This window comes from Crocodylus siamensis, chromosome 12 (genome assembly GCF_052110815.1).
Source record: "Crocodylus siamensis isolate JL-2025a chromosome 12, ASM5211081v1, whole genome shotgun sequence".
Lineage (NCBI taxonomy): Eukaryota > Metazoa > Chordata > Crocodylia > Crocodylidae > Crocodylus > Crocodylus siamensis.
Window position 1 is genome coordinate 46554561 of NC_143406.1, and position 27204 is coordinate 46581764.

The window sequence follows — 27204 nt, forward strand, 5'->3', positions numbered from 1 at the left end:
TGCACCCGGAGGTCACAGGTACTGAAAAGGAAAGGAAACCCAGCCTGTCCTTAGGAAGGACCTTGCTTGGACGGTGAAGAACAGCTTCCTCAAACGTTATCAAGCCATCTGCAGGCATTCACGGCCCTGTTGCTCTGATGGGGTGGCCAAGATAATCGGCCCCAAAGCTTTCTTTGCCCTGTGGAAGTCATCTGTTTTCCTCTAGCCACCAGTGATGAAGTATTCAATTAAACCACTCTCTTAATCACCTTTGACTGTAAATACTGGCATGGGATTTTCCATCCTGCTTCCTTGTCAGAAGAGTTTTCAGGGTGGACAAAGCGGGGTAGGTGGGACTCCAGGCATCAGAAACTCTGGTCCAGGTGAAAAATAGTTACAGCATCCAAAGCATGAAAGAAATCAGCAGAGATGAGTGAATAACTTGTACTGAATTGTGCCAGCTGATACATTTTGCCTTAGATGACAGATCCTCCGAACTCAGGATTGTCTTGGATTGATTCACCATTCAAAATGATCCCCCAGGCGATTTCCGTGAATCTTTCATGATCTGCCGCTCATTCATGAGAGCCTGGTGGAGCTCTGAACTTTAATTGGATGCGGTCACTTGGTCTATTGCCATCCTCTGATTAAACAGGCGTACCGCTGGTTTCTGATGGAGGTTTGCGCGGCAGTGAACGCCCACTTCCAATGGGCTTCTTGGGCAGAGGCTCCAGCCAGCAAACTGACTCGCTCGGATATTTTTGGCGGGTGAATGCAAGAGGACCCGAACAGGTGAGGCAAAAACATTTAACCAAGTGACCAGCTGTTAAGAACAATGCCTTTTCCCAACTCCGAAAGTTAGGAAAGCTAGCACTTCGAAGGCCAGGCTGCTGCCACAGGTCCGCACTTACCAAGTTGCAAGGGAATCTACTTTGCAAAAAAATCTATTGTCAGGGCAGTGCATTTTTTTTTCCTCCATGGACAAATCTATTTTTATTTTATTTTGGGTGGGCAATAGCTTTTGGTTGCCATTGCTTGTTGCATGGCCTGTTCTTTCTTTTGGAGGTGCTCCATTTTGGGCCCAACGGGCCCTGCCTTGCATTGGATCAGGAGAGCCGCAGCCACGTGGGTTTGTCGCTCAGAGGATGAGCTCCGGCTCTGCTCACGGTGGAGAACAGGTTGTATTCTGGGAGCTGAGAGCTCTCAAGGTTGACTCTTTTAATGGAAAGAGGGAGCGTTGCTTCCAGCAAGAGTCCTCTACCTTGTAGGCTTCAACTCATTTCCTAATCCATGGAGGCAGACCCGCAGGGCAACTGCACGGGTCTATGGGCCAGAACAAAGTGGCTTTGGGCTACTGTCAGCCTGGCTAACCTGCTCTTTTAAGACTTAGCTCCAAAATGAAGTAAAGGAAGCTCCAGGGAGCTCCAGGACTGGACACCTACTTCAGCACGGAGGGGTTGGTTGAATGGTTTGCAGCGCTCTTGTTGAATGACCAGACTGAGAAGCATCTCTGATAGCCAGGCATTGCATAGCCTCAGGTGTTGTAAAACATCCTTTCTGACCTTGCAGCGGCTGACCCAGGGTGCTCCAGCACGGTCTGGCCAGCAGCCTGCATTCAACAGGGTGGAGTGCAAGCTCTTCCAGCCATTGCAGTCGTGGCGAGTGCCTGAGAGGCGCTGAAATCAAGACTGCAGCTTCCCCGTTTTGTCTCAAGCTAGGACAAGACCAGGAGGATGTGCAAGCATCAGAGGTGCAGACGGCTTCCAACCCAGATATTAGCCAGAACCTGCATTTCTCGGTGATGGCATGGTTAATACTGCCAAACAATGCTGCTTTCGCTGCAGAGGAGACACCTCCTCCTCAAAGAGGCTTTAGCCATCGTCATGCAGGTTTGGGTTGTGTGCGTGTGTATGAAGGAGAATGTCAGCACACAGCGCTATGCTCTAAGTTGGCTGTTCAGGGATTTTTTTTACCCCAAATGCAGTTAAGAAATCCCTCCTCCATTTCCCATATGTCCCAGAGCAAACCAACCAGGGAAGCAGCTGGAAATGCTGGCAAATGTTGGTGCAGCTTCCTAAAATGGGGTCAATTAGCAGGTAATTAGCACCGTCTCATGCCTTTAGATCCCTTATATTTTAATGGAAGTGCAAGGAAACAATAAAAGCTGCCCCTAGGGACCATGCCTGAGCATCCTAAGTCAGTGCAGGATCTCCTTGCTGTAACCCTTCACCTTTCTCCTGCATTTTGTTTCACGACTTGTCTCTTGTAAGCACTTTTAGCCAGGGTCTCTATTGGCACACCTGGCGTGTATCTGGGGTGTTGTAAAATATTTAATTGTAATAGCTGTGGCTCGACATATCTTTGATTACCTGCAGGAAAGCAGATCGGTGGGGTTTGCCATCCTTCAGACCGACAGCAGAGAGCTGCCACTGTTCAGAGCTGCTCTGCCCGGTGCTAGGATCCTGCTTCAATCTATTCAAGATGGTGCAAGCGTCATCAGCCCGGATGGCCACCAGCCTGCTGGTTCTCACAGGGGCGATGGAGTATCACTATTAGATCTGACCGCAGCATACAGGTCAAGCATGACTTTTCTGCTCCAGATGCAGATGCATGACAGCCTCGCAGGAGGTTTGGACTGGATGAAATGACTGACCTGCAGTTTGGGTGTGCAGTCAAAACTATGATGTGGGGGAGCCGAGTCTCATGATCATGAACTTAGGATGGACAACTCATTACAGACGGTGTTAGCATTCGAGTAGCAGCACCCTTTGCATCCAGCCAGGTCACAAAAACTTCTCTTTCTCCGGTTCCTGTTCCAGCCAAAAAAACCCAACCAGTTCCGAGATGCGTGAGAAACCACTGGATACAAGCAAACAAGATCTGAGCAAAATGTTTGGGAAACTCAACAAAAATAAAATAAAATAAAATAAAAGAGATGGTCATTTTAGATCAGTTCAGGTTTGGGGTCAAGATCCATTATTAACGATTCATGCTGTAGAAGTTGCTCCAAGGTCTCATCCAGGTGCGTCCTAGGGGCTGTACAGACGGAGTCAATGATAGCAACTTCTTCTGGACACCCAGGCACACGACGGACCAGACAAGCAGAAGGGCAACCTGAGGAGGTTGAAGCCATTACAAGCAGGATGTTTTAGGGTGGAGGAGCTGGGGTGACAGTCTGCAAGTTGAACACTAGCAGCAGACTAAGGCCGTGGCAGAGACGCGTTTAATTTAATAGCAAATTCCATGGAAAGTCAATTCTATTGGGCTGGACCCGATGATCTCACGAGGTCCCTTCCAGCCCTGATACCTATGAAAGCTGTGAAATATCATATAATTCATCATATAATCAATCTGAATTGGCATCTAAATTTAAATATGTTAAATTGAAATTGAAATTTGGCATCTAAATGTCAGTAGATTAGAAATATAAATGCATGCGCAACATGAATGGTAACTCAAATCATCATAATTTATTGTTATATGTAGCATTCTCCAAAAAGTTTAGAAATCCTAATTAACGCTAGCCTGAATAGAAACATTTTCACTTTGCCGACTGGCGCCTCCGCTTACTCTGCGTCACTAGCAGACCGTAACTTCCAGTCACGTGATCTCGTGCTGCAGTGACAATAATCACATCTTTGTATTGCGGTAAGCACTGGGACACTCTAGCACAGTCTATTATATGAATAATACAATCATTATATGAATAATATTACGGGGAGGGTGGTTAGGTTGATTTTGCAGAAAATTGCGGCCAACGTACTATAGCCTGGTGATTGTGGATAGCGCCGTTTTGCACGGTTCCTATGAAAACTGTGAAACCGTGAATTAAGTAGACCCCCAATAACCGGCTGCTGCCAGTCAGCCACCTGACCCCTCTCTGCAGACGTGGGCAGGACTGGCATTGCTTTATCTATAACATAACCCCCAAGGGAATGGCTACGAGAGTGATATTTGTTTTAGGATAGCGACCCTACGAGACAGAGGATTACTGGGCAATGTCCTGGCCGGATCCTGCTCAATTCCAGTTCTCAGAGGATGCAGAGGCCAAAGGCCAAGACGAGGCGTACTTGTTCCCAGACTCACATCTGTGTCTTTCAAGATAGTTCAATCCCCCTGAGAAAGCATTCGGCAAGGAGCGGCGGTGGGGAAGGTCGTTTCCCACAGTCCTTGCTGAGAAGTGCCTGGCCGTGCCCAGGGCTGCAGCGTTCAGGACAGGGCTCTTTCCCTGGGAGAGCACCACAGGCTCTTGCTTCTTTGAGAGAGACACCAAAAAGGGATGAGGCTTTTCGACAGCAGAGTATTAACCATTTCCTGGGCAAGCACCCTGCAGAAAAATGCCCTTAAACAATCGGATTTTAGAGCATCAGCCTATTTTGGGGGGACATGGCAGAGCCGCCGAGGCACCTTTGAGTTTTCCCTTGAGGTGGGACGCAGCCTGGGTGCAGCGCTACCAGCATGGGACAGGGATCTCAGTGCTTGGCTTACCTGACCGCGGAGGAGAGGCCTCGTTCACACGCCGGGAAGACGAAGCCGTGCCCACTCAAGGCCCGAAGCAGCCCGGCCACGGACTCAGCCGACCTAGATTTCTCGAGAGCCGGGGCAAGATGAAAAGGTGTCTCTGCAACACCTGCTTCAAATCTATAAGAATGGGAAAAAACCCCCAAACAACCCAAAACACACAGTGCAGGTGTTACTGTTGCCGTACAGAGGCATCTCTGTGAGATGCAGGGCTGCTATAGAAAAGCCCTTTGTTCCTTTTTTCCTCTTTAAAAACTTGTTGGCTATTTAATTTGGGAGTTTTGCTCCTGTCTTTATTCCTGACTCCCTGCCAGATCCAGGGCAGAAGAATTTCACCCTCCCTCCACCCTCAGTTTCCCTGTCTATTAATAATAATAATAATAATAATATTGAACTACTTGCTTGAAGCGTCTGTGTTGGGGGGGATGTTGTGCACCGAGATGCTTAACTCAGTCCTATTAATGATGCTGCAGGTGCTCATGCGAAGTAGTGCTAAATAAAAGAGCAAACACAAAGCGGATGAGGTGCTAAGAGTGGGCCCAGTGGTAACTTTTTTTCCTGGGGTTCAATAGGCCATACTGGGATTTTCTAGCTTGGCTATGATTTTGCAGGTGAGGTGGCAGCAGTGGACCGTAGGACCCTAGCAAAAGTTTCAGTGTGGGGTTAATTTGCCAAGAAGGCTGCCCCCCACCTGCCCTAACCAAATGCCCCATAAGCGATGCTGATGTCCCTGCTAGCAGGCACCCCCCTCCCATCTCTGGAAGCCCAAGATAGATTCAGGACCCAGGAATAAAACAGGCTGGAGAGAAAAAAAAGGCCGTGAAATCCCACTGCTTGTACTGAATACTCAGCACAGCGGTAAAAATCTCGGGCTTCCTTTGCGTCTGGAGGCGTCTGCAGCCAAAGAACTGTTGTTTCCCTTATGCTGGAGCTTATTCAGCCAGAAGCAGCATCTGTCTCTGCTCTCCCTCCTCCTGCCACCCCAGCAGGTGCGGTGCTCCTGCCGCTGAATTATTCATCGCCGCCTTGCTTCACGTCTCGTTAAAGGGAGCGCGGTGGACAGGGAGCTTCGCTTCCCCTCGTGAAACCAGCCTGACGCGAGGCCGTTCAGCTGAAGGCAGGTTTCAGCGGAGGGGTTCGGTAGGATGGAGCTGGCTTTAGCCATCCTCTCCCTCCTGGCCGAGTGGCGATCCTCTTGCATAGGTCAGGTCCAAGCCAAAGGCTGCCTGAGCCAGGGTTGAGGTCCGAAGGTGGAAGAGAGTTATCTGCAGGGGGGCTGGCTCCATAGAGCAGGCAGGTATGCAAAGGCACCGCTCCCTCCGGATACGATGACTTGCTCTGTACTCAGCCGGGGAACTCCTCCTGGACGTGACCTCCAAGGGTTTTGCATGGGGTGGGCGTCTTCCAGCCTGCAGATACTGGACAGTGCTGGGGAAGGGCCAAGATTTGCTCTTAACCACTCTTTCTTTTTCCTCTTTGAAATAGTCAAAGGCCTGCAGAGAGCCCTGGAGCTTGGAGCCGCTGGACGGTCTCCCTAAGCGGGGAGCGAGAGGCTCCGGCTGCAAGGTTGGAGCATCCTCTTTAGCATCACAGGAAAGTAGGGCTGGAAGGGACCTCACAAGGTCACCGTGTCCAGGTCCCTGCTCAAGGGAGGATCCTTCTCTGCCTTCCTTCATCCAGCCTTGCAGAAAACATGGGCTCATAGCACTGGAAGGCTAAGGGGTTGGGGGTGGGGAGAGGTACCAAACACAGGTCCTGGATGCAGCAGATAGGCCGCGTGATGCCGCAGTTTGCTTTGAAGGGTCTTTAGGGGGCAAGGGTGGTAGACAGAAATGTCCTTATACAGAGCTGGATGGTCAGCTGGCGCCAACAGGGACTTCATTCCTACCAAACTCTTCTGCTGTGTTGCGTAGCCACAGTCAAGCTCCCTGCTTTGGGATTTGGGTCCCATCAACCTGCATGTGGGACCTTTTAATCTTCCCTATCTGTGAATAGGCTGCAGCGCTGGAGTGCTATTTATCCACAAAGAGACAAAAAGGGCAAGAAACCCATGTCATAAGCCTCCAAAAAAGAAACATTTGGATGCTTACCTTGCTAGGATCCTTTGACCCTAGCTGATTGCCTGCCCCTGGGGCCGATGACCTTGCGAGGTCCCTTCCAGCCCGAGTGTCTCTGAAATCTATGTTACGCCAGAGCCTCTGTCCTCAGAGGACAAGACTCCATTTTGGGATGAAAAGAAGGACACGGAGATTAACTCAAATCCTCCCCAAGCGGAGCAGAGAGATCTCGAGGTTCAACATAAATGAGGCTAATTGTTCTTTTGAAAAGATTTCTGCAAACTCCATAGGAAGCTGGCTCCAGCCGGAGCCCAGGTTTCCCAGCGCATCGCTCAGCCGAAGAAATCTGATCCGTGAGAAATTTGTCCCGAAGTTAAACTGCTTCTGCCGGGCTTAGCTGTTCCAGTTAGGGAGTTACTCTGGGACGGCGCGGCGGTGTGATCCAAACTAAGGCAGCACATAATTCGGCTGGCCAAAAGAGAGAGAGAAAAAAAAAAATAGATTTGCTAAAAAATGGTTCCCCTAGCTCCTGTTTTATAAAGAATTTGAGCTGCCAATACAGTTCTGGCTGCAGTAGGAATACATGCACTTTCACGTGAAGGCCAAAGGGATCATCTGGGGTTAGCTCCCGTGGTGCAAAGGTCAGAGAATTACACCCGGGGGTGCATGGATCAACCTCTGGCTGACCTTGAGACCTGCATCTTGATTGGGAGACCCTGCCGTCGCCCTAAGTTGTTCCCCTGGCTAATCATCCTCCATGTTCAAGTCGTGGACCCATTCCCACCCCTACTGATTTAGCTTCCACTGCCATCCACTTGAATTTAGGTATCGCGTTTGATTAGAGAACCTGCATGACCAAAAACTCCAGGAGCAGCTGCGTAAGTCTCGAAGACCTGGTTTCATTTCCAAAGCTAATTGAATCAGATGGTTTATATCCGAGTTCAGGCTTCCCACTGCAGTGCCAACCGGTCCAATAACGATCGTAAGGACGTGGTCCCCTCATTCTTCCATCGCTGTCCTTGCTGGACTAGTAACAGGCCCACTGCTGCGAATGATACGACCAGGTAATGCATTCAAAACATTTAATTCTCGGTTTTTCTTCTGAGAAACCAAACTATACCCAGCGAGTGGCTGGAGCACACAGAGCTGATTGCTCACAAGATCTTGGCTTGAACACAATACTCCAGAGCACCATCCAGAAGGCAAAGCAGCAGCAAGGGAAAGCAGTTTTCAGAAACCCTGTTTGCTTTAATCTCCTATGGCAAAATGGCTAGGTTTAATACCCACTTATTTGGGTTTTTTTAGAAGGCCTAATAGATAGCATTTTTCTTTCTGGGCCCAGACCACATAAACCTTTCTTAAAGGACAAAGTAGGAAGCCTGACTACGCCTGAACACACACCTCTGCTTTAGGGTCACCCAGAATCAAGACCATCACTTACCTCCACGACGATCTCCAACAGACACCCAGTACAGGCCTCCACAGCTGCGTCGGCACGCCCCGCCACTTCATCTTCTGCCTCCTCCAGCGACGTTCTAGCTAACAACCACCGGGAAAATATTGGGGGAAGGAGGTGGAGAAGGGAAGGTTTGGACTTCTTTTTTCTTTGCTTCTTGATTCCACCCCGGGCCGGGGACCCTTCCCCACCTTCCTAAAACGTCTCAAGATGTTGAAAGTGCGCCTATTCTGCAGCGGGACCGAAGCAGGACTTCTCATGGGGAAGAAATCCCCCACCCCAGAGAGGTTTTGCACTCAAGAGCAGAGCTTGTCTGACCTGGTGGCCATGGTCCTCATCTGTGCTGGGGAAAGACCTAGGTTCACGCCTCTATTATATGTTATTCAGACTAGGGATTTGATCAGGCTATGCTGAGTTAGAGTCTTGTTCTCTCTGGGGTCTCCGAAAGTCCGCGGTGGACCCAGCGACGCCTTACGTGACAAACCTTTCGCTGAAATTCATGTCTCTCCGTGAAAAACGTGGGTTTTGACGCATGACCGCAAGGCTGCACCTACTCCCGGCGAGGAACTTTGTCCGACACCTCCCGACCCGCCAGTGTTGCGTTTGCTCCCGATGAGCAGCGTGGATCTCAAACCAGCTCATCCCCGTGCGGCTCCCGGCGCGCTCGCCTCCTTTCTTCTTGCAGTCAAAACATGTTCACGAGCGTTTGGTCGGCGCGGTTGGGGTGACACGCGGGGTTGTTACAACACGAGTAACTGCCTGTCAGCTCGGTGCTTACAGATTCCTGCACCCGCTTCGACACTCGCGCCGTTTATTAGCTGCAGGCGAGACGCATTTGCCAAGCTGATGAAGTGACATTTTAAATAAGCTAAGCTCCTCTGGGCAAGGGTTGATGGAGCATGGCTTGAGCACGCCAGTCGGAGACGGGATGCTGCCACCGACGCAGAACGAGCGTGGCCCCGTCCTCCCAGGTGTCCACGCACACGCGGGGCCTGCCACCTCATCCGCTCGGGGTCTGATGTGTCGCCGTGTGGGAGAGCCACCGCTCCTCTCGGAGGTGATCAGACTTGCATGGGCATCCTTGGCCAAATCAAGCCTTGGGGGCCTTTGGACTCACCTCAGTCGAGTCACCTCAAGTGACTTGAAAAAACCCCAGGACTTGCTGTCTCTCGTGTCTCAGTTTCCCCCACTATAACAATGCCCTATTTCCCCATCTAGACGCCGTTGCAATGAAATACTAAAGCGTTCTCTATTGCAGGGGAAGACGAAGACCACGATGATAATCATCTCAGACAGCTGGAAAAAGAATCAAGGTGGTGAATTTTGTCAGCCTGGATGGGATGCCTCATTCTCGTAAGCACAAAGCAGAGACTTCTAGTTGCCAGGCTGTACAGCACCCGACCTGGCAGAGCGCTGGTCTGAGATTAGGCACAAAAAATTACCCATAAAGATGCATCGTTCTTAGTAAGCAATCCCCCGCCATCGGTAAATCCTGGCCTGGCTCAAGGCATTCAGACCAGTGCAGAAGCTGCACAAGGGGCAGCATCCACATGCCCCATCCAAGGAGCGTGTTTGCCACGTGCTGATGCAAAGGCCATCAGAGGAAAGTGTCCAAACCCCTTCTGAACCAGCTCATGAAGCAGAAACCACAGCCCGTACCAGAGGATACAAGAGATGGAGCTACAAACCGCAGGGCACATATTAAAAAGCTGTGCGTTTCCAAGAGACGCGTGCATGGGGGGATCTGAACAAACCAGCCGCACTGGCGATGACCTAACTGGCTCCTCAACTGCGGTAAGGAACGTCATCCCCCGTCGGCACGAGGTACTGCTAGGCTGCGGCTGTGCGAAGCAGGGAAGCGTCTGCAACGGGGTCCCTGTGCACACTGCTCTCAGCTGCGCCCTCCCTAGGAAAGACCTGTGACAACACGGGAGATTCGTATAGAGTCGGACACATGGATGCCTCTTTACAGAGCCTGCTCCCTCCAAATCCAGCCGTTTCTGCCCAAACCCTGTTCACTCCATCCACTCATCACGCCCTCGCCTTCATCTTCCAGCTTCTCCCATGTGCCCTGACCTCCCTCGCATTCATCTTCCAGCTTCTCCCATGCGCCTCAGTTTCCCCTCTGCCATGCCAATACCCCCTCCATCACAAGCCTGGTTTCTCAGCCACTGCCACTTGCCAACACTGAATGTGACCTGTGCTTTTCCCAGCAGCATGCGAAGCTCAGCGGCCAGCGGTCACGTCAGGGAAGCGGAGGTAGCGCAGGCACACCTCTGAGCTGCAAAGACACAGAAGCCATCAGTAAAAATGCAAGAAGATGCCGGGGGGGGGTTATTTTGGGGAGGGGATAGAGCAGAGGGAAGCACAACGGGGCCAGAATCCCTTTGACAACGAAGCAGAAAATCTTTCGGCTTCACGGGACGCAGCAAACAGCTGCGCAGTGCGTGAGGCAGCAACCCCGCCGGCTGCGCCTCCAACCAGAATTCAGTTCAGCCCAGGATTTCCTTGCTCTCCCCCTCTCTTTCCCCACCGGCCGGTTCATTTGCAGCAAAAGACGCTCACTGCTGTCCCCGATGTGCTATTAATAATGACTTTTACTGTGCATTTTTGGAGTTCCCGCTGAGACGGAGTAATTATTTACACTAATCCTCAATGACTTTTAATTACCGCAGCACAGGTGCTCCGAGGCAGCCTGAGCCGAATGACGGCAACTGAGCCCACGGAGTGTCTGAACATACGGCCGGGCTGGGAAGGGAGCTGCGCTGTAGAAGAACGCTCCTGGGAAACGGTGGGAAAAGATGCAAATGGCAGCAGGGGGTGGAAGAGGCTCTTTTGGGACCCGGGTCCTGCCAGGTTTATTTATGCCAGCAGTTCTGCGTGGATAGCAGACATAGAGGCAGCTCCTGGCTGCACCATGGCCACTGGAGCCCTGCAGCTGCTTCTCCCTGCCACTTTTAAAGGGCCAGCACCTGCAAAGCACACTGAGGGGGAAAAAAAGGCTTTTAAAGGGCCAGCCTTCACCGGTGGTCAGCAATCAGCCGTGTGCCCAGCTGTGCTTGCTACTGGGACTCCTGGGTGGAAGATTGGGGTAGGAGAAAGTCAGGCCACGCGTCCAGTTTATACAGTTTAATACATGTGAAACAAGATACATTGCTTTTTTTTTTCCGGAGTAATGAATGCATAAATAACAGAAGATATACGTGAAGGCATAAATATGAGGTGGCATGGAACGAAACCAAGAGAAAGAAGAAAAAGAGAGGATTTGGGTGTATTGTTATTATTTTTTTGCTGCTGACAAACAGGTGTCGATTCGCTTTGTGACGCACCCTCGCGATGTTGCGGTGGGGCTCGGTGGTGCGGGAGAAGCAGCTGTTTTCCAACGGGGAAGCTGTCGCATGGAGGACAGGCTCCAGGGGGGAGGAAGGCAGCCGGGTGGGGAGGGCAAGGGGAAGGGCAGGGGAAAGGAGATTCAAAAGGCCAAATGAAAGATACAAGTGAGGTGGTAACAAATGACTTTAATTCCTCTAGAGGCTCCAGGATGGATCCTACACGGCTACAGAAATGGCCGGAGAGACTGCTCGTGTGCCTGTGTGCGCGGGGGGAGAGGAACCCAGGAGTGCAAATGAGAAGGGTGCGGACATCACTTAGTTTTCAGAGGCATTCGGCTATGGAGGAAACAAACCGTTAGCTTAAAGGCTCACAAAGAACGTTACCTAAGACGACTCGTTAAAACCGTTACATACTGTATCAATAATTTACTTTGACTGCAGTAAACAAAATACATTTCTTAAATAATTTACTATTTATTTGTTTTGCTTTGTTTAATCTCTCTGTAAATTCCTCCCCACCCCCCCAGCCTTTTCTCTTGCAACTCGAGAAACCTTATTTGTGCACGTTAGTTCAGATTATTGCAACATTTAACCTGAATTCAGTAAAAGGAAAATACAAAATAAAAAATAAAATAAAAAGGAGTTTGTACAGACAAGAAGAATGAATAACTTATTATTGCACTGGCTACAATTCAGTAGTGATTTGGTTTTTTTTTGTGGTTTTTTTTTTTTTGTTTTTTTTTTCCTGTAGAGAGGATAACCTCTAAAGTATCAAAGAAAAATGAGAGAGGAAGAGACACACGCACATACACACGAGTGCGCACACACACATGCACACTCACACGCGTGTGCACACACACACACAAATCAAAAGCATTAGCTGTGAATAGAAGCCAACAGGATAATTGTGGAAGGAAGAGGGGAAGGAGAGAAAAGGACTGAAAGTAAAGAAAGAAGAGAAACATTAGGAAAATGAACAGCCTTAATAATTACTTCCACATAAAACCCAAGAAAACACCACCCATTTGGGGAGTCAGATGTAATGCAAAAAACAGTATTGTTTCTCTATAAAAATATGTGCATTATGAAGAGAGAGGTTTTTTTGTGGGTCTTTTTTTTTGTTGGTTTTTTCACTTTGTTTTTTTTTGTTTGTTTTTTTGTATTTCACAAATACATTATTTCTATTTATATAACTGCTGATATACAGACAATGTACAGTTCCCGTCTTCTGGGCACTTCCGTGTACTGTGACGTCGTTGCACAATAAAAGGTGCCAGTTTAAAAATCGAGAAGATTCCCTTTTCCCCCCCCCTTAAAAAAACAACCCCAAACCAAAAAAACCCCAAAAACCTCCCACCCCAAAAAAGCCCAAACCCGAATCAATGTGATTGAGGCCATGTGGGGGGGGAAGGAAGTGGGGGGGGGGGAACGACTCCATCTTCCCTTTACAAAAGAAAACAAAGTCTGCATAACCCTCTCCCCTGCCCTGAACCTTGCCACCATCAACCTATTGATTGATTTTTTTTTTGCAAACCTCCACAGCGCTTAGGAACAAGTGACTGGGAAAAAAGAAAGATCAGCCACCCGGATGTGGCGACACAGTCCCTTCTGCTTCAAAACCACATTGGTATCAAGCCCTTAAAACTCCCCTTTCCCCCGCCCCTGGAAAGCTATACAGGTTCCTCTACGTCTTCATCTGTCGCGACGGTCGTAGAGACCAGTCCGTGCTTCTGGAGGGGGCTCTTCGTGACCACGAGGAGCTCCTTGTTTGTCTCAGGGTGGTTGCACTGAGTCTGTAAAGGCTCCAGCTGCGTGAGCTCGAGCGCCGCGGGATCGGGGCGGGATTCCCCGGAGGAAGGCGAGGACTGGCCGCTGTCCAGCAGGAGCTCCGAGAGGCTGCTCAAGGAGCTCGCGTCCGACTGCTCGAAGGAGAAGTTTGGGATGGCCAGATGCTCCCCTCGGCACAGCGGCTGGACCCGCCGCTCTGCTTTCGAGGGCTGCTCCCCCGGCGGGTTTTCGGCCAGGTCCAGAGAATCTCTGTAGGCCGCGGATTCGCAGGAGGGCGTCCTCCTCCGCAGCAGGCTGTTCTCGGATGCTTTGGTACGGGAGGCCGCGCCGCTTTCGTCCTCCATGGGAGGATCTATAGAAATGCACGGCGGGCTCATCTTCTTCTTCCGCCGAGCCCCGTGGACGTACTCGGACTCGAGCTGAACGTGGACGGGGGAGCGCGGCGTGCCCTCCGCCGGCTGCTCAAAGCTGCAGTCTCCATCGTCCAGCGAGGGACAGATCTCGATGGAGTGCCGTCTTTGGTTGTCTGCCCAGCTGGGCTTGTCCAGGAAGCCTTTCGTGTCAACACTGTAAAACTTCTTCAAGTCCTTCTCTCGGCTGCCGCCGCTCCCTGCCAGGCTGGTTGTGCTGCAGTTCTTGTGGTGGGCTGGCGAGGAAGCCAGGGAGGCAAAAGGGGAGACGGAGAGGCTCCTCGACCCGGGCGCCTCCCGCCAGTCTTTCGCCGAGCTGTTGATGTGGCTGACCTCTTCGTCCGCCAGGTCCGAGGACTCGAAGAGCGAGTTCTCAGGGCGCAGCGGGTCGCTGCTCTCGCTCGAAGCCCAGCTGGGAATACTGTGCTGGCTACACGTGTGCTTGCGCGTGCAGACACTCGAGTGCCTATGGGGTGAGGGCGAGGCAGGGGAATGCGGCGGGGTGCCCGGCAGGGAGCGGGGGGCAGGATGCAGCGGAGGGGGGCTTAGGGTGCTCTGGGACGGCTTCTTCGGCTGCAGGCTCTCGCCGGACTCCACCTGCACGTTGTCCTTGGCCTCTGCTTTCTGCCCATCCACGGACTCTGTCCTGATGGCCTCCTGCAAGGGAAAGAGAGAGAGAGAGATGGGCCAGGAGCCTACATGACGTATGTTTTCTGCAGAGCAGGACAAGGCCCAGCAACACCGAGGACCAGTAAAATCCCTGCGTGCACCGTGCGGTCCATCGCGGAGGTTCATCGACTAAGAGGGCATAAAAGGGTTTGCAGGAGGACAGAGCCAGGTCCTCGTCCATCAGGTCTGTCTCAGTGCGGGGCCCTAATCTTCCGAAGCCTTCCAGACCTTCTTAGTCCTGTGCTCATCTCCACCCTCTAGGATGCTCATGACTAGGGCTATCGCTCTACGGGGCATCAGAACCAGCTGGGAACAAACATCTCCCCGTAGGACAGCACGGTACACCGCAAAAGTTGCACGCCTAGGTTTAAAGCATCTGCACTTTCAGGGCCGAGTTTGTGGCATCTCTGTCACCGGAGGCTTTTAAGAGCAGGCAAGACACATGCTGGTTTAGACAGGGGGCTGGTTGAGATGACCTCTTGGAGGTCCCTTCTCTACGATCGCCTGACGTCCCTCCCACGATTTTACACCACACGACACATCCCATTGGTCTGGTACTGCCTGGGGACGTGGGCGTCAACGCTTTCTCATCTTTGGCAAACAGGGAAAAGCTTCTTTAATAAAATACCAGCCGTGTTGACCACCAGAATCCCTGATAAGGCGAGCCGATGAGGTCTCTGGCTTGCCAAACGAGGGACCCGATGAATGACTCCAGGTCCCGTGAGGCTATTAAGCCACGAGACCCTCGAATCAAGCGCAGGCTGCTCTGAACTGGTCCCAGCAAGCTCTGCTCTCAGATGTTCACGTGCCCCTGTCTGACTTCCAGCCTGAGCCGTGAGCATGCATCCAAAGGCTGAATTTGGCTTAGCAGCCTCCACAATTATTTGGACTAGCAGGGGGCTAACAGGAGCTTTGCATAGTACAGAAACGCTTTCCCTCCGACATCCATTCGGCGCCGACGCTTGCTGCTCCTCTGGAATTGGAATCCGTCTAAGAGGACGGTGTCCGCTGGCGGACTGAAACGTGCCAAGTGATTTCCCTAGGCTGGGACGCGGGGGCTGGGAATTGATTGAAAAACGAAGGCACTCAACAGAAAAGACGCTAAGGGCTACGTTCAAATACCTATTTTGCACGCGCCGTCACAGACAACATCGTTTGTCCTCGTTTTGTCACGTTGCCCCTCCCCCCAGCAGAGAAGAAAGGCGGGGGATGATGAACCGGGGGGAGCAGGAAAAGGAACGAGAGGAAAAATTTCACTGCCGTGGAGATCCCAGGGCCCCGGGCTGCTGGTCTCCTACCTGCCTACACAGCAGCCGGTTGAGGCTGGGAGATCGCGGGGCGGCCGTCGGGGGGTGGATCTTCCAAAGGTCGCGGGCGTTGCGGTACGACGGTCCGGGGGTCAGCTGAAGACACTCGGTGGGGATTCGCAGAGAGGAGCTTGTCCCCACGGGCTGGGACCGGGTAGAGGTGATGGACCCTGTGCAATGGAGAGACAACACTGACCCCAGCTGCTACACAGCTGGCCTGGTGCTAATGCAGACCTTCCCCGCTTCACCAGGACCCCAGGATTTCAAGGCAACCAGGGTGGGGGAACGGCAGCACCGCAGAGTTCGGGAGAGAAGGAGGGGGGGTTTCGAAGCCCCCCACCGCCGCATCTCCCTATCGCCTCGGGTCCGACTCAGAAAAGGAAGTATCCTGTGGTCAAAATTCAAGCCAGACGTGGACCTGTGGCTCAGCCAGGATAGCGCTACTCAACGCGCTTGATTTCTGCTCCCAGAACGACTAACCTGCGAGCGGTCCGGGTGCGTCTGCGCGGCCGAACGCGCGCTGCGCACGCTACGTGCCGATAAGCCCTGCTCTCTGCCACGGGGCTACGGCGTGGTGTAGCACAGCCCCGCCTCGCGCCCTTTGGGCAGGACCTCTACAGCAAGTCCCTTCACCCTCTGTAGGCAGCCATGCACTGAAGCATGGCCCTACCTCATGGGCACGTCACCAGGGCGAGTGCCTGTCCCACCCCGGTTTCACATGAAACCCGTGGGAATCTTACCCTGTAGCTCAGTCGGAGCAGCCCCAGCATCAGTCAAGAGCTTTGAACCACTCTGAAAAGGCCCTCTGGCTTCACAAACCAAATGCCTGCCCTTTGCTTCCCATTTTGGCCCCTGCTGACCCCGCAAAGCTGCCCGCCTCCTCCATCCCCTGCTGCCCGGCTCAACTTCCACTCGGTTTTCAAGTTCCCCTGCCTTTTCGGCAGTGGGATGTGCGGCCCTTCAGTAGCGTGTGTGCCAATGTCTGATTTTATCTCTCTGCTCCGTATAAAAGCATGGCTATCCATCTCCCCAAGAGATCTCACCCCGAGGTCGGGGAACTCGGACCTGTGACAAAATCCATCCTGATGGTCTGCTGCTGCCTTTCGAAGAGAGAGACTTGCTGCGGAGAAAAATATCCCTCCTGATCATTTGTCTTTTGGGGCCTTTTTTTTTCTCTCCCTCCAACTGGTCTTAAGAGGAGTGTGGCAGCTGCACTGATTGAGTCCGGTGGAGGGCAATGAAAATGGTTCGGGGGCTGGGGGTATGACTTGTGAAGAGAGGCTGAGGGAAATGGGCCTATTTAGTCTGCAGAAGGGAAGACCAAGGGGGACTGAACAGCAGCCTTCACCTCCCTGCAGGGGGGTTGCAAAAAGGATGGAGCTGGACCATTCATAGCGGGGGCAGATGGCAGGACAAGGAGCAATGGGCTCAAGCTGCAGCGAGGGAGGTTTAGGTTGGATATTAGGAAAAACTCTCTCACCAGGAGGGTGGTGAAGCACTGGAAGGGGTTACCTAGAGAGGTGGTGGAGTCTCCATCCTTGGGGTTTTTTAGACAAAGCCCTGGCTGGGATGATGTAGTTGGGGCTGGTGCTGCTTGAAGCAGGGGGTCGGACTGGACGCGACCTCTTGAGGTCCCCCTCCCACCCAAATTGTCTACAATTCTATGAAAAAGAACGGCCTTGTGTTATTTTCAACCTTACCACCTACTGGTTTCATTATGGGACCCCTCGTTCTCGTGCTGAGAGGCCGTACATAATACATCCTACTAGTTTTATTCTGTGACCCCCTCATTTCTGTATCGAGAGGGAGTAAATGATAAACCCCTGTTGGCCCTTAAGTATTTTGTAAACCCGTACCACGTTCCCCCTCAAGCGTCTCTTTTCTAAACTGAACAGGCCTGGCCCCTTTGGTCTCTCCTCATGTGGAAGCCCCTCCATACCACTCACCATCCTCATTTAATCACTCACAAAACAGCTCTTCCTTTTACAGTACCTCTCTGTGACTTGCAGGGGTGGCTCTCCATCTCCACCTCGTGCAGCGGGTACGGCGGCTTGGCGGGCATCACGGGGCGGAACATGTAGCTGTCGTTCGGCAAGGAGTGCATCCTGGACACCGAGATCTTGCGGACAGTCAGGAAGTTTTGCGACTCCTTCTTCGCCCAGAGGCAGGCAGCCCCTTCCTGCAAACCAGCGAGAGAAGGAAAGCCGGGTTATTCCACCCCGTGGGGATGAGGCTCTGACGGTGTCTTGATCAACCATCCCTTTAAAGATGCACCGAGGTTAAACACTGGGCCAACATACCACTCGATGACCTTGATGTCTCTGGAGCGTTTCTGTAAAAGGGGACACCACAGAGACTTTTCTCATCGCTGCAGTTTTAGCAATACCTCGGGGCCCGACGGCTAGCAACCAGATTGGAAGCTATTGCCTTGACGGTCTAGTAGCACAGTTTAAGTCATTGGAAACGCTGCCTACCGCATCAGTGCGTAAGAAAGAGCGACTTTCCCAGCAGATAAGCACTCAGCTTTCAGTGCATGGCTAACGTAATCTCTCTGAAACCTCCAGCATTTCTCAAGCAGTCATGCAGCGAGCAGCAAGACCTGGCTGAACAAGCGGCAACCTGACGATCCATGGGCAAAATGGCTCGTGAGACCACACCGACGGATGGAGACACGGGTTCCCGGCAATTCGTTTGCCATGTATATTGGACGCATGGCCGTGTACACCCACATGCACAGAGACACAAAGCCCACATCAACGCCTAGACAGACATTACAGCTTTGAACCTGCAACGTGGACTAGGCAGGCTGATGGCTGAATCCGTACAGAGACCCAGTGACTCAGCTACCCGCTGTAAGAGCAAAACCCAGTATGACAAATATGAATTGATGTAATAAATACTGGCACTCTGTCCTTCTATAGCAACTTTGGTCCAAGGATGCTCGCAATGCTTCATTTAATTAGTCGACATACTGCTTTCCAGATGGAGACGTTAATGTGACTTTCCCAAGGTCATGCAATGATTGAGTGGCAGATATGGGACTAGACCCCAGGAGTCCCAGCTCTCTGTCCCATGTTTTTAATCATGAGACGCATTCCCTCCCAATTCACCGAGTTAGCTCCAGAACAACTAATTGCTGCAGTTTTGCTTCTAACCGAGTGGCTGATTAAAAAAATAAAATAAAATAATGTGCCTGGTCACATGTGCGAATGAACACACTTTACTTCCCTGCTGCACTCTTTTCCTTGAGTCGCGCTAGGAAAGTCTGGCCTCAGGGTTGCCTGGCTTGGATATCACCGAGGAGCTGCAGAAATCTGGGCTTTCCGTTCGTTGCTGGCTCGGGAGTTTTGCACATCAAATCCCTAAGCACCAGTCCTCGAAACAAATCACTTCTACGCTTTTACACTGTTGAACTTGGCTAGGAAGGCAGCAATTATTTACAGGGAGGTGGCACTGGAAACAAAACACCGCCTCTGACCAAGACCAGGAGAGGTGGACCTCAGCCCTTCACTCTAATGTAGATGCCTTCTTGACATGGTGCGGACCAGCTTGGCGCCAGCGTTTAGCCACGACCATTAATAAGCCGACACCATTTGAAGACCTGAGCTGAACCGTAATTAGCTCATGAGAAATCGACTGTCAGGAAACTCCCGGGCTGTCTTTGCAGGAGTCGAACACGGCAGCCCCCAGAGCCATTTCCCGGGGAAGCATCACAATATTTTTCCAAAAGCTCCCGAGCGTTTGCTTCCAAAACTTCAGGACGGATTTGGCAGTAATGAGAAAGGGAGTGACAGCAATAATTAAGGGGACCAAAGCGGTAACGCTGAGTACGTCTCTGGCATTTTCAAGGAGATCGTGTGAGCTAGTCTGACGATGTGCCCGCTCAGCCTGCACTGGGCACCGGGAACTTTGAGCAATGATTGCTCATGACGGCGCTCACACGTGAGCTCCCTTTGTCCCTGGATTGGTTGCTAAAAGCCTGTTGAAAAGTTTGGTCTAATAAAAGGTATCATTTTGGAACCACGAGCTCTAGATTTTTGCATTTCTTTTTAGTCCTTGACCAACATGGCTACCAAATACATCCCTGAAACATGGTAGGTGGCGAATTTGAGCTGATTTTGGATTTTAAACTTCACTGCAGAACAAGAAAGATGTTTCAACCTCCCTGCCTGCCATTGGACACATCCAGGGACAGACTCCTACCTCATCTACACAACACAGAGAAACTCTGAGACACTCTCACGGACCCAGAGGGACAGCTTTTCCATCTCCAGCTCCCTCTGTGCAAAAATGAAGTTTATTTCCTACCTGGGGGTACTTTTTAGCATCTTTATTTTTCCCTGAGCCTGATGCAGGGCTTTTGAGCCTGTAACCCTGCAGAAAGAGATTTTTTTTTTTTTTGCAATTTCCCAGTTGGTCTAATAAAAGGTATCAGTTTGGAACCACGAGTCCTAGATTTTTGCATTGCTAAAATCCTGGCATGCTCCTGGGGTTGCACCAGGGAACGGCTGAACTTACAGTGTGGGAGCTGCACTGATGGGGTCCAGCAGAGAGCAATGAAAGTGGTTTGGGGTCTGGGGCACATGACTAATGGGGAGAGGCTGAGAGAAATGGGTTTATTTAGTCTGCAGAAGAGAAGACCGAGGGGGATTGAACAGCAGCCTTCAACTCGCTGCAGGTGGGTTGCAAAGAGGATGGAGCTGGACTGGTCTCAGTGGGGGCAGATGACAGGACAAGGAGCAATGGGCTCCAGCTGCAGCAAGGGAAGTTGAAGTTGGATATTAGGAGAAACTTTGTCACTAAGAGGGTGGTGAAGCACTGGAATGGGTTACCCAGAGAGGTGGTGGGAGTTGCATCCTTAGAGGTATTTAAGCCCCAGGTACACAAAACCCTGGCTGCGATGATGTAGGTGGGGCTGGTCCTGCTTTGAGCAGGGGGTTGGACTAGATGTGGCCTCCTGAGGTCCCTTCCAACCTCATTTTCTATGATTGAATGAGCTTGCAGACACCACTCAGTTGCATACTTACCCCACAATTACCAGGCATAACTACCCTGCAAAATCAACCACCATGCAACCAGGTTATCATGCAGAAACAGCCTTTGAGGGGACCAGATGGCTCAAGGGACCATGGCAGGATGCACAGCCTTTCTCCTTTGGGTCACTAGTCTGGATTTGGGTCCAGGCCGGGAGTGAGGCAAATGTATTTATGAGCCAAGAAGCCAGCTGGTGGCTTATGCGAAATGAATAGACGGCTAGAGGCACGCGGACATGTCCGAGTCTACATCAAAGCCCCATCTCCCATAGTGGTTCTCTCACCTGAGAGACCAAGGTCCAAAAGGACATGCAGGATCAGGGTTCAGCAGCTAAGCCAGGAACCACACACTGTGACCGTCCTCGCTGCCTCCCCCCTGCCTTGGGTACACAATGCACCTAAGTGCTGAGACCTGCCAACCTGGTGTTTCTTCTCAGCCCCCAAACCGACTCCACTATTTTTAATTTTTTTTTTTGTGAAGAAATAATCCTCCAAATGCCTTTGCAGGACATGACCCTTCTTGTGTGATTAAATGGTCAACCCTGGCTCTGTAAGCAGGGATGCCTGGCAGGACACGCGGGCCCTGCAGCTTGGACGGCTGCTCCTTTTCGGAGGCACCGGGCCAGCTGCCTGCAAACGAGCCGTGGCAGGACTCCCAGAGAAGGGGCTGCTGCGAAGGCACGTATCGGCCGCGCTTGCTCCTTTCCATCTCTCTCACTCGTCCTCCGCAAATGGGGTCTGTCTCTTGGACTCGGGGCTACCGTAGCTACTTCCCACACCGACGATTCCAGGCTCCACGGTGGTGACAAGTCCAGAAAAGAGCAGAAAACACATCTTCCTCCCGCCAGTGCCTGCCAGAACTGGGATCCGTTTAAAAGTCTCTGACTCTCGCAGCTTAACAGGGCCGGTCTTCCCTCCTCCCCCCGATGTTAACAAGCCGTCTTCCCTGGGACCTGCTGGGACCTTATCTGCATGATAGCAGAAACCCTGGGACCAGAGCACATGCCAAGGGCCAATTGTTGCCTGTCTCCAAAAGATGCTCTTCCCACGTTCCCTCTTTGATGCTAATCAAAACTTAGCTTTAAAGGAGACAAGGCTGCCATCCTGACCTGTCCTGCCCTCTGCAGCCAAGGACTAAACCTTAGCCCAGAATTGGCTGGGAGATGACACCAGCTTGCAGGAAACCCAGAGATATTTGGCATATGCCCCTCTAGTCATCCTCGTTACAGCTGAATAATCGCGGGGGAGATATTCTGGTAACGAAGAAGCCAGGGCAGCTTGCTTTTGAAGAGACCCTGGAAGACCAGCTTTGGGGAGCTTGCAAATCCCACGGCGATGTTGCCACGCTATGTCTACTCATCTCTGTGGGGTCTGGGTCCCTTTTGTATGGTCATTATCCCAAATGGCAGGTGGATACCCTTGTAGCCTACTCTTATGCTAGAGACAGGAGACAGTTTGGCCCATTTGGCTAATCTCACAGCCTGCTAAGAGCCTGAGCAAAGAGCGGCTCTGTCTAAAACAAGTGCTTACATGTGCGTCCAACGAGAGTGGGCAAGTGCCAGCAGTGCCCAACCCACTGCGGAGATGCCAGCGGTGCCCAGCCCAGGCTGCTGGGCTAGGGAAAGGTCAATGGAGAGTTGGAGAAAGAGAAATGATGTTTAAGGCAAGCATGGCCTAGCAGGGGAGGGGTTTAGTGCCTGGTACACTTGGGCGTCTTTCGGCAGCTGCATAGGAAAACAGACTGAGGCCACCTCATCCACCGTGCAGGCGTGCAGAGATAAAACTTCGGCGTATCTGATCCCTGGGCAAGGAAGGAAGTTCACAAGCCGCGTGCACCAGCGTGGGCAACTCCCGCTCTTATCGTGTGCTCCCAAGTCAGTGGCTTTCACTGCGATGGAAAGCCACTAACTAGCTCCTACCTTCCTTGCGGCATGTCATGAGCTGAGCACGGCTTCTTTGGCTTGCCCAAAGACGGGCTGCTTCATGAAGAAGCGCCCATCTAACATTTTACCAGCCCCTTCCTGGAGGATCTGCATACAATGAGGTATGGCTAACAAACCTTGGAGGAGCTGTGGTTGTTTTCTAGACCATCCTCTTTCCCAGACCGCCACATTGCTTCTATTACTTTTGTTATGCACCTGCTCCAGGCTGCTCTGAAGTTTTATGGCAACTCTGCCCTTTTCTGTCAAAAGCACCTGACCCGTTACTCATTCAGCTCCCATTCAGCTGAAGAAACGTGCTCCAGTGTCTTGCACCCTAACCGAAACGCCTACCAAAGTAGCAAATCCATGGGAACTCGGCATCGCCGGCTGATCATCTTGACTAACGAAGCTACTAGGACAGCTGTGGATCATGTATGTGGCATTCAGACGGACCCACCGGGGAAAAGGTTCGCGAGACAAGCTGGAATATTATTTCAAAGAGTCTGGGGTTCTCTTAAATCTATCCGTCCATCTGCACAAGCACCGCGAGGCTCTGAGCCGAAAGAAGCACCTCATGCACGTTCCAGGTTTTGGTCCCAGCTGAACGAGACAGGACAGGTTTTGTCGACGCAAAGGCAGGATGAAAGACAGGGATGGAAACGGACCGTTCTAGCCGGGAAGCGACAGGAGGAAGACGACGCTACGGGAACACTAACACGCCACGGCTAGCTGCACAGCACTGAAGCATGAAGGCACAAGGCAGAAGCAACGGCACGTGGTTCATTCACCTCTGACTCGTGGCCGGGGGCTTTGTGGGAAGGTGTCGGGACATGGTGGTGAGGAACAGAGCAGAAGGACGTGTGTGGCATCACGGGAGTCTCTCCGCCCTCCAGCGGGTCTGAGCCTGGCATGGCTAAAGACACGTTCTCACAGCTCAGTGCCTCCTTGGGGTGCAAAAATCAGGGAGATAAAAAGTATCAGTAGCAGAATAAGGCCGGGACGGTGGGTCACACGTCACTCCGACACGCGCACACGCTCTCCCCTTTGTATTCCCGCGCCTGCCCCATCATGCAATGGAGAAAGGACGAGGGAAGGAAGTGGTGACACGCTGAGGCCAATTCATGTGGCTAGATGTGACCTCCTGGGGCCAATTCACGTGGCTGGAGCCTGCTGGGTGCCTTATTACCTCTTTCCTAGGCATATAAACCCGCTGTACACAGGCATGGTCAGAAGTCCTTCCATTCCTGGTCAGAGATACCAACTTCATCCCATTACCCTGCCAGTACCGTGAGGAGCCCTGGTTTATCCACAGCCTTCCTACAGCTTCCAAGGTAATGCCCAATGCATCAGCACCTCAGCCACCCTTTAGTATGTGCCTCTTCCTTTTCCTGGCCAGGTTCACTGCTTAGCAGTGAAGAACTGGGCTTCCCTTACCTTTGTCGTGGTGGTGAGGCCAGCATCAGGGGAATCGCTAGCAAAGAATAACGGCTCCGCTCCCAGCTATAATGCGGTTGGGCCGGGGCGGTAAAGATGTCTGAGGATGGCATTTATATCATATCTCCGCTCCTTGGATATCTCTACAGGGTCATCCATGCCCGCTCCCAACTGCTTATCCCAAAAGGCAACCAGCTTGGCTTCCTCGGTACTGGAAATAGGACCGTGCCTTCAAGAACGGCATGCAACGCAGCCCAGTGTAAAGGCATCTACGTACTGGGGAGCCCAGTTGGATGGACAGTAAGGTACCACTCCGGCTGGGCACAGTAACCCAGTTGGGAGTCTCTTCCCACCGTAACTGGTGGTGTGTGCTGGGTGGGGGGGAAGTGCATTAACTTGCAAATTCTGACCTGAAAGCAGTCACACCTCCCTTTTGTCCCAGTCGGCACGTGATGCACGAACACTAAAGCACCGGTACTGACCTAATGCACCGGAGATGCAGATCACGGCTGGAATTCACCTTGGAGGCACTGCCAAGTGACTTCAGTGCCGTCCCCGGGGCGATTGGGCAGTAGCGTAATGCACAGTGGGGCAAATGTGTTCAGCCGGGACCACAGTATCGGCTGTTGGATGGCTGTGGAAAGGTCTGAGGAGCCCGAGGGCTGCGCACGTTGTGCCACTATTGGTTACTCGCATCAAAACCCCTGTGTGTGACTGGTCGTCTGCTACTTGTTATTCTAAGAAAGTTTCCGTCGCCCCGCCGAGAAGCGATACCCGTGGGACTCCGGGGGCTCCCCGTGAGCGGTATCAGCAACGTGAACAATCTTGCGAACCACCCCCAGGGCCCAGTACGTTCAGGGAATATTTACAGACCCCCAAATGCAAGCGATCTGTTTGCATACAGAAAAAAGATCTCCCTCACACCCCCACGAGAAAGTCAACCAGTTCTGCTGCGCTGCATTGGCCCGTGGAAACTTCCATTAAGAGCTACGTTCAAACTGCCGGAAGCCCTGCGACCGCCCAACTAACCCATTTTTCATTTGCCCTAGTAGAGTTCATCATTAAATGCCATTTCATCCGCACCACCCCATTGATCTTATGCTAGATTTAGTTTTTGATTGTACTGACGCAACCGTTCTGCATCTGTTCACATGCCAACACCGTGCGAGACAGATCTCACTTCTCTCCAGCCTTAGTTTGGCTTGTCTTGTTCTTTTCCAGGAGGGTTAATACGAATCAAAGACTTAACAATCCTGGTTGCATGAGAGCAGGTGAGGTCTCAGCACTGGCCAAGGACGTTCACATTAGTTGGTACCTGAGGGACTTTGGAGTCTCCCACGACCAAACTGGCATTCAGAGGCTACCTGAAGGGAGTTGGGAGTTAGGATTCGTTCCCAGGGTGGGGTCCGATGATGGTTTTTTTGCAAACTGGGAAGCACTCCCCAATGGATTTCAAAGTGATATGGGCTCCTTTGTAAACCCTTACCAAGAGGGTAGGACTAAGGAGAACGTGATCTGGATTTCTGTGCTGCCATGAAGGAAACTCAGCCCATCGCCCTGGTCCCTGCAATGGGGGGGGGGGGGGGGGGGGGGGTTAGGACAAGGGGCCTTGTGTTTCCCAGTGACCCCGCTGGACCAGGTTCCCCCGGCAGTGGCTGCTCTCGTTTAAGTGAACTCCAGGGAGCAGAGCAGCCCCCTGGGTCCTTTCTCCAGACTCAGGTGGGATCCTTTCTCTGCTGCCGATTTCTACCAGAACAGCGGAAGGTGGATGCTCCCTGAGAGAGGGGCGGTGAAACCCTGGGACCGGAGGGTATGCATGGAGGTAACAGTGCCAAGATACCCTGCCCGGGTGGGAAATCTCACGAAGAGATGGGGTCGGAGACCCTGTGCTGGGTGGTGTCATGCCAGCTCTTTGGCTCTGAACGCCTGCGGAGCATTTGCCTGTCATCACGGATGGCTCAGAAGCTCCTGTTCCCCACCGGTGAGAGGAGGAAGAGGCTTTTGGGAATCATTACCAGTGCCTGTTGTTTCACTCGCAGGGGTGTCTCCAGCTTCCCGCCCTCCTGGCTCCCGTATGGGGCCCTGCCATCGGAGGCAGCGGTGCCCCCTCCACCCCCGCTGCTGGCTGGGGTGGCAGCGCCGCGGGACATCTCCAGCTCGATCTCGGCGTCCATCTCGGCATCCTCCTTGGCTTCTTTGTTGCTCTCTTCCAGGTGTTTCATGAGCACGGCCACCACCACGTTGACCAGGACGAACTGGGCGATGAGGACGAAGGTGACGAAGTAGACGGGGGAGATGACCGGCAGGTAGCTGAGGCAGTGCTTGTCCTCCCGGGTGCACTCTCGGAGCGTGTCCTGCGATGGGGAAAGAGAGGGAGAGGCTGGACCCAGATGGAGCTTGGCTAACGAGCCTTGAAACGGCGGCGGGCTCCAAAGCCAGCAAGGAAAGCACAGTGCAAGCTGCAGAAATGTTACTTGGGAAAGAGGAGGACTTAGCAGGACTTTGTAGTTTATTGTAAGCATATAAGGGGCGTGCAATCACCAGCTGGGAGAACGTCTCTTCACTAGGGCACCCTAAGGGAAGACAAGGTCTAATGGTCACCAACTGCTGGAAGACCGTTTTAGACTGGACACAAGGAAAAACTTCTTTACTGTCCAGAGTCTGGAATAGGCTCCCCCCCAGAAGCGGTGCAAGCAGCTACTCTGGATACCTTGAGCAGGTGGTATGCAGAGTAGGTGGGTACCACTGACTCTGGAAACACTTGGATGCTTACCTTGCTGGGGTCATCTGACCCCGACTGACTTCCTACGCCTTGGGCACGGGGCTGGACTTTATGATCCTGTGAGGTTCCTTCTAGCACTAATGCCTACGAAATCTATGAAATCGGGATGCTTCATGGAAAGGCCTAAAGACAGAGACTGGCAGCTCTGCAGAAACACCCTGCTCCAGTGCTGGGTTACGGGGCTATGGCACAGCGGATGCTGAGTGAAGATGTCTAGGGGCACGGTCCCCACTGCTCAAGGGGACGGGTGTCATCTGTTAACAGCTTATGACTCCCACTTGTTTCTGTCCCGTGGAGCGCAGCACGGCAAAGCCCGCCAGCCTGGAGACACGGGGGGAGTTTTGAGAGACAAACTGTTCATTCACCAAAAGGTAAAGTTCTTGGAGGGGAAGAAATGATTGGAAAATTCAGGCTGAATCCAGCCAGAAAACACTAAAACAAAAAAAATACATGTTTCATTTCAACGTAAGAACATAAGCCGTGCCATGCTGGGTCACACCAATGGTCCCTCTAG

The 27204-nt window shown here is 52.2% G+C and overlaps 1 protein-coding gene and 1 long non-coding RNA gene across 4 annotated transcripts in view; both read right to left on the reverse strand.

Annotated features, from left to right (window-relative positions):
• Positions 1 to 3439: 3439 nt before the first annotated feature.
• On the reverse strand, positions 3440 to 5239 carry LOC149855102 (uncharacterized). Its single transcript, XR_016438709.1, has 3 exons — positions 4903 to 5239; positions 4468 to 4620; positions 3440 to 4306 (listed from the first exon to the last, which is right to left on the reverse strand). It is a non-coding gene; the product is annotated as an uncharacterized LOC149855102 (long non-coding RNA).
• A 5888-nt stretch (positions 5240 to 11127) lies between these two features.
• Positions 11128 to 27204, reverse strand: part of CACNA1H (calcium voltage-gated channel subunit alpha1 H) — a 189303-nt gene continuing 173226 nt past the window's right edge. For 2 of the 3 annotated variants that reach the window (XM_090024755.1, XM_090024754.1), the window contains exons 30-34: positions 25924 to 26262; positions 23263 to 23418; positions 17512 to 17698; positions 15511 to 15689; positions 11128 to 14200 (exon numbers count right to left, since the gene is read on the reverse strand). In XM_090024755.1, the coding sequence (XP_089880881.1) occupies positions 13016 to 14200; positions 15511 to 15689; positions 17512 to 17698; positions 23263 to 23418; positions 25924 to 26262 (2046 nt within the window). In that variant the 3' untranslated portion in view covers positions 11128 to 13015. The remainder of the gene's footprint in view (positions 14201 to 15510; positions 15690 to 17511; positions 17699 to 23262; positions 23419 to 25923; positions 26263 to 27204) is intronic. The other variant, XM_090024756.1, reaches the window with a different exon arrangement.